The sequence below is a fragment of the Chanodichthys erythropterus genome, chromosome 2 (assembly GCF_024489055.1).
Source record: "Chanodichthys erythropterus isolate Z2021 chromosome 2, ASM2448905v1, whole genome shotgun sequence".
In the NCBI taxonomy this organism is placed as follows: Eukaryota; Metazoa; Chordata; class Actinopteri; order Cypriniformes; family Xenocyprididae; genus Chanodichthys; species Chanodichthys erythropterus.
Window position 1 is genome coordinate 36,272,901 of NC_090222.1, and position 7,100 is coordinate 36,280,000.

At 36.2% G+C, this 7,100-nt stretch overlaps 1 protein-coding gene across 2 annotated transcripts in view; it reads left to right on the top strand.

Moving 5' to 3' along the window:
* Positions 1–7,100, top strand: part of cdk14 (cyclin dependent kinase 14) — a 223,299-nt gene that overhangs the window by 21,836 nt on the left and 194,363 nt on the right. For both annotated transcript variants that reach the window (XM_067411200.1, XM_067411208.1), the window contains exon 2: positions 3,710–3,741. In XM_067411200.1, coding sequence (XP_067267301.1) covers positions 3,710–3,741 — 32 coding nt within the window. The remainder of the gene's footprint in view (positions 1–3,709; positions 3,742–7,100) is intronic.

The following is a 7,100-nucleotide window of genomic DNA, read 5'->3' on the forward strand; positions in this document are numbered from 1 at the left end:
CATCAAGCCCTGCATGTAAGTGTTTTGACAGTGAGAATATTGATTACTGTAAATAATTAGAGCAATGTTATTAAAGCATAAATTGGTTTAATATAATTGTATAGTCCCTTCACATATTTGTTTTTTAAAATTAATTTTATTTTAGCAACCAGATATCACTTATTAGACTCAATAATACACCTCTTTGCGGATGTCTGCTTGCATGAGTAATATAAATAACACTCATTTAATTTTTGAGAGCATAAACATAACGCTGGTATCACATTCACTAACCTGTCGCTCTTTAAATTCTCTGTACAAATCGGGATGTTTGGCAAGTTGGATGCTCCCTTCGCTTGCGTTATTTTGTAACGTATTTTGCAGACGGGCTTTGTGGTGTCCGTGGGCTTGCCCTGACTGTCGGCAATGTAAGCAAAATAATGCCATATTTTGCTTTGTGCATCTGCCGTTGCGCAGTTGACAGGAATAAACACGCACTCAATGTGCCTCAGAAGCAGCGCGCTGCACACACACTGCTCCCTGCTGTCGCACATTAGGAAATACAGCTGGCACTCAAAGTACCGGTACTAATAAAATGAAGAACCGTACCGTTTCTAAAAGCAGGGTATCGCGATACCTTTCTAGTACCGGTATATCGTGCAACACTAGTTGTTAGTTTATGTTAGTGCAGTGCTTCCCAAACTGTGGGCCGCGGCCCCCCGGTGGGCCGTAGCGGTATTGCAGGGGGGCCGTTGATAGGCTAAATCAAGATATTAAAATAATTAAAAAAATTAAAATATTCTAATTGTTCTGAAATGTGATTTCTTCCCTCCTTATTACACAAACATAAAACATATAAAAACATTATTTTTCACATTGTAGCGAGGTGAGATACATTACTTATTTTCAAACTGACGTCAGTTGCTTAGCAGGAATTCACAGTTGGTCAATTCAATAATGCCACGGTGGAGCAGAGGATGACAATAACCCAATAACAGACCTAACTGCACTTCAAGTAAATGTAAAACTAGTAAGTAGCTACAGCGAGGAGTACATGTATCCTGTATGAACCTGAAAAGTTCATTTGCAAAAACCGATAAACGCCATTTTAAAATAAATAAATAAATAAATAACTGACTGCTGTGCGTGTGCATTATTCTCCACATATAGCACGTTCTGAACTCAAAATCCGTTTTGTCAAAAAGCCGGTATTTTAGTCAAAGCTGACTAAAAGTGATCGAGGATTTATAATTTCGACTCCTGCAAGTCCTTGTACACCTTACACGACTTTTACATGCTGAACCCTTGTTTGTCCTTTTGCGTTTGTGTGCGCGCGCGTGTATGCAGAAGTGCGTGGATGCGTGTGTGTTTGTGTGCACGTGTGTTTGAGTGCGTTTTAAATTACTTGGTTTTGTTTAACTCTGAAACATGAAATGTGGAGTTGCTTTTGCCAAAAAACGACTGTTGGAGTTATCTTTTGCTTTTGCTAAAACTTTTATTTATTTATTTATTTTTTATACATACTTTTAATTTTGTAAGTTACCTGTATTTTTTGGAGTTATTACTTAATCAAAACAACCCAACTGCAGTTTGATTGATAAAAAACATGATTTGTGAGAATTCATAAAAACTGAGTTATCTGTTTTTGCAAATGAACTCTTTAAATATATTTGTAAAGAATGTTTACGTCATCTTTCACAGGAATATAAAAATATTACATTTTATGGTAGTTTCTTACAAACTGAAAAAGAAATTCTTACAAACTGGTTAATAAATGTTGATAATTTTGTGCAAAGAGACTTTATGAAATATATCTAATATACAAATATATATAATATATATATATCGTGGAGCTTTTGCTATGTTTTTGGGGGGGCCTTACCACTCGGAAGTTTGGGAAGCTCTGTGTTAGTGTTTAATGTTCAGTTACTGTATGTTGGACATTTAGAGTAGTTTCTGTAATGTTTTTGAATTTTGTGGTTACCATCATGCAGAAGAGTGTTGCCTGTGTTTAGTCTGTGCACACTCATATACTGTACGCATGTTCCTGCTCTCACTTCAATTGAGTTTGTTCGATTAGTTATTTTTTGAGTGCATTTTGGGTTGAGGGGCTGCATTCTGATATGTTGTATCCTTTTTATTTAAATGATTATTAAAAAAAAAAGTGTTCACCTTACGAAATCAACATAACATTATTAAGTAAACTGCACAAAGAAATATTATGTAACAGTGACATTCAAATGATTTGTATTTACTCAATTTTGTCAGCTTTACTTGAATTTCTTTTGTTCATTCAACTAAATGTTTTTTTTGTACAAATTCCTCAATATTGTTGCGTGGAACCACTTGACACTTTTTAATAAATCCAACAATTCATTTTTTTGAGTGTATGCAGAATAAAGGGACGGGGCCTGGTTGAGTTAGTTAGTAGTGTGTTGAAACTCGCAGTTATGGTAAGGGGTGTAACATTTCCCAAAAATGCTCAAAGCAGTTGACCTATCACAACACACTGCTCCAGCCGACCAATCAGAGCACAATGAGCTTTTCAGAAGGAGGGGCTTCATAGAGACAGGAACTAAACAGATCATTACTGACAGACTAGGAAGAGAGGAGCTGCAACAATGACAAATATGTGAAAAATAATGTGTTTATTGAACATTCAAGCATGAAAACCTATTCTTGCAGACCCCAAAAACAAAATCAAGACTTTTGAAAAAGGCATAATAGTTCTGCTTTAAATGAATTAATTTTTTTTTTGAATGTTCAGTGCAGTTATTTTCTGTAGTAGTAAACAACAATATCTCAAACACTTTTACATCTCAGTATGGGTATAATATGGGTAGTTTGTTTGACCATAAATTGGTTTATTGACTGTAGATCAATCCTCCCCGTGTGCTCGATGCAACAGAGATCTTTACCACAACAGTTAAAAAGATAAAACAACTGTCACCCAGTATTGACAAGCACATATAGTCTCATTAGATCTGAGAGGAAATCTTTATTACCAACAATCTATTCTCTGCTCCCACTGGCCATTTCATCCCAAATGATGTCCAGTTTCTGTTTCCTCCATGAAATGATGTTATAAAAGTCGATGTTTGCTATGAGAGTATCAGGTTGAATGTTCACCCTTCAATAGATGAAACCATTTCTCTGTGGTTTCAAGGCTTTATTGCAGATGCTGATGTGGTTTATATGTGTGGGGGAATCTAAAAAACAAAACAAAAAAACATCTAGGTCGCATTTCACCCCAAAATCAAAAGAAATAGTATATATTTTAATTAAATGAAGCCTATGATATACTGTATAAAAACTTTACAGTTGAAATAATTGACTTTATTTATTTATTTATTTATTTATTTCATGTATTCATGAAAATATTTTTTAGAAAACGTTTAGATAATAAATATGTAAAAAAAAATATTATAATGTTTCATATTTTGAGGCCTAACATATAAAAGTTTATAGTATAGTAAAACAAGGCTTTATTTTTCTTTATGGAGAATATATTTTCTAATTTCTTTTCATTTGAGTTTGGCATTAAATGTAATGTGGACATGCTGTGGCTGGAAAAATATTTCAGCCAATTACAGCCTTTATTATTGGTTTTTCATTTTCATGTGCAGAATGCATTAAAGAGCCACTTTTTGATTATTTCATTCTTTTATTCACTGTTCAATAGTCAGTAAAATGAAAGTCTGATATTACTTTTCTTTCTCTCTCCTTCAAGCCTTCAAGAAAGAAGACAGCGGCTTTGACGAGGTAAGCGGAAATACAACCATTTGACTTTCATAACCCTTGGGAGTGTTGGAAGACACCGTTAATATAACTGTCGTGAGATGTTATGACGTGTTTGGTGTAGTTGTGTGCTGTCTGTGGCTTAATGAATTTCACAGTGCTTTGACTGTCATTGGAGTAGTGCATGCTGGGATGTGTTGTTTGGATGTTTCTATTTGAAGCAATGGTGTAAGTCTCCAGGGTTGAAGTGTCAGTTGTGATCATTGGAGAGATGCTTCAATGTTCTCCGTTGCTTCGTTGTGCCGAGGTCCATCCGTTATTATTCCATTGGATCTAGAAACATGCCCTCGAGTGATATTGGAGGGAACATAGAACAGGAAGACAAAACATTATTTTAATGCTTTTGAGGCCCTTTTTCACTGTTACAGCCATTACTGATTGTGCTTATTGCTGAATTTTCTAGAACCATGTTTTCCAGAGAGTTATTTTAAAGACAGTGGATCTCATTCTCTAAGCATGCGTACGCACAAACTTGTCTGTGAAATGTGCGTAGGAACGATTTTAAGAACAAATCACGATTCACCAAAATTTTTGTACTAAAAATTATTCTAAATTTACGACAAAATATAGGAACAACTGAAAGCACTCGTACTCATAAAAAACAACATGTATGCGTATGTAAAGCTGGCACTTGACATTGACGCAGCTTGACATTGCTGGAGGATCAGGCGAGAGCACGTCTTTAGACAGCGGTATTTCTGACGAGAGTGATGTAAGCCTGTTAGGAAAACGTGCGTGGAAAGCCCTTATATGGACATGGTTTGGGCGTGTTTTATGCAAATGACTAACTTTGTGCAAGCAAGTTAAGAACAAATTCATGTTCGTACGAACGTGTTGTGAATTGGGCTTCGATTTTTCATGAGAAGTTCTCCCGTGCGTACAAATACGAACTAATCCACACAATTATTATTGAATGAGACCCATTGTTTATATTCTGACAAGACGAACTTTAAAACCAAGGGCCCAATTTTAACGATCTAAGTCTAAAACGCACCGCACAAGTGCACTTGGGGTGTGTCCGAATCCAGTTTAGCTAGTTTAACAATGGGGAAAAAATGGTAGGCGCACCTGGTGCATGGTCTAAAAGGGTTGTCCCTAGTCTCTTAATGAGTTATGGGTGTGTTTTGAGAGTAACGTGCAATAAACCAATCACAGTCTCATCTCCTATTCCCTTTAAAAGCCATATGCGCTCACGCCATGGTGGATTCGCTATTTACATGGTGGAATTTGCAAGCAGAAAAACTGAATGCTTCTCTAGCGAGGAAACGGATCTGCGGTTAAACGGTTAAAGCGCGTGAGCAGACCATCTACGGGACAAGACGGATTCCACCAAAGCATTTTTATCTTTATGCGCACAATAATAATCTTTTACATTGCAATCCTTTTTAATATTTGGCATGTTTGTGTGCTGCTGCGCATCCCTGTGTGAGTAACAAGCCGAGTGTACTTGTGTTGTGCTCCTGCCTATAGGCGAATATTACTAACGTGCCCTTTAAATAACAAAACAAATACTGCGCCATTGACTAGGTTTCAGTTGGTCAATGGTGCAGCCGTTTTCAATTGCCTCAAAAGAGCAACACGCCAACAATGCACCTGAACACACCTCGTTTTCAGACCAAAAACACCCATGGGTGAACAAATGGGAGCAAATGCATTTGCTATTTAATAGGGGTGTGACGAGACAGGTATCTCACGAGACTCGAGACTGAGTTCACGAAATGAGACAAGACAAGATTTTTACACACTATTTTTAAAAAAATCGTCAATGGTGAAATACATGACTAGAAAAAAATATTCTGCAGGTGTATTTGAAATGTTTTAACTAATCATTTTGTAATGAATGTCATTTCAGTTCTACTTTCTGAGTATGAATTATCATATGCAGTAAAAGACAACAATACTCAAGTACTGTAAAAGGTTTTGCTACTAACTCAACTGACTGATTTCCCTCCTGTATGATTTCAGTCTCTTCAGACCTTACTGTACATGATTTATGAGCTTCTACAGCTTTTGACCTCCTAACTGAACTCCTTTCCACAAACTGATCATAGAAATAAAAACAGTATAAATAAAAATGGTAACACTTTACAATAAGGTCTCATTTATTAACATTAATGTATTAACCAACATCAACTAACAATGAGCAATATATTTGCTACAGTATTATTAATCTAGTTAATAAAAATAGTCATTCATTGTTAGTTCATAGTTTACAGTGCATTAACTAATGTTAACAAATGAAACCTTATTGTTTGTGCTTAATAAGATTAAGAGAAAACTGTTATTCGTTTTCATGGTAACACTTTACAATAAGTGCAACCATAATCACACTCTCTCAATATTCAAAGTGCAAATAAGACCACATTTTTCTTTGATACAGAGCTGAGAGATGGTTACCACTACACTGCCCAGCCTAAAATAGCTTTCATATTGAGAGATATCTGTATTCATCAGGGAGCCGCTTTGAAAATGCGGGGTATTGAGATCGCGTTTGAATGCGCGCTTGCGTTTACTTTCTCTTTCAGCGATCGCGCGTACTCTGTAAATATGGAACGGCGGCGACTGTTATCAAACTGAATTAAATGTTTTTTTTTATTTAAATACAAAGCAAAACAACAGGAGAGGTGTAATGTAAAGGTTGGGGTGGCATATTCTTTCCTAATCATCCTAACCACTCTGTCATGGCAACATCACGAGACTACTTTTCGCCTCGACGAGAAATCTCGTCACAGTTTAGTCTCGCGAGATCTCGTCACACCCCAACTATTTAAACAACGTGGTGCAGGACGTGAAAATGATAACTGCGCACCGGGTGTATGATAGGGCCCCAAATTTCTCAAAATGATAATCAAAAGCAAAACCATTGTGTATTCAGACAGTCACCGAAGCTTTGAGCATCCCATTGCAACACATGAGTTGTTTTTTTGTTGAATATTTTAATTTTTTTTTTTATTCAAGTTCATTTGCAATCTGTATTTCTGTAGCTCAAGCAGTAGTGCGTGGCACTAGCAATGCCAAGCTCATGGGTTCGACATGGTTCACATTAATTCCAAACAGAGACACCATAATTTCCACCAAATAGCTATTGTAGCGGAGGATATTAGCTAATACTTCAGTCCGGATATTGACGTTAAATATTGATGAATTTGATGTGCATGTTATCATGTTTCACTCTTAAGAAAGTCAAAGTACTATTGACTCTCAACATTAAAGTCCTCATGAAACATAAGTTGTGATTGTCTTTTCTTCCCTATTGTGACGTATATCCAAATGAAACAGCTTCTCAAACAAGAACAAATGTAGGGCGAGGCTTTGGGGAATTG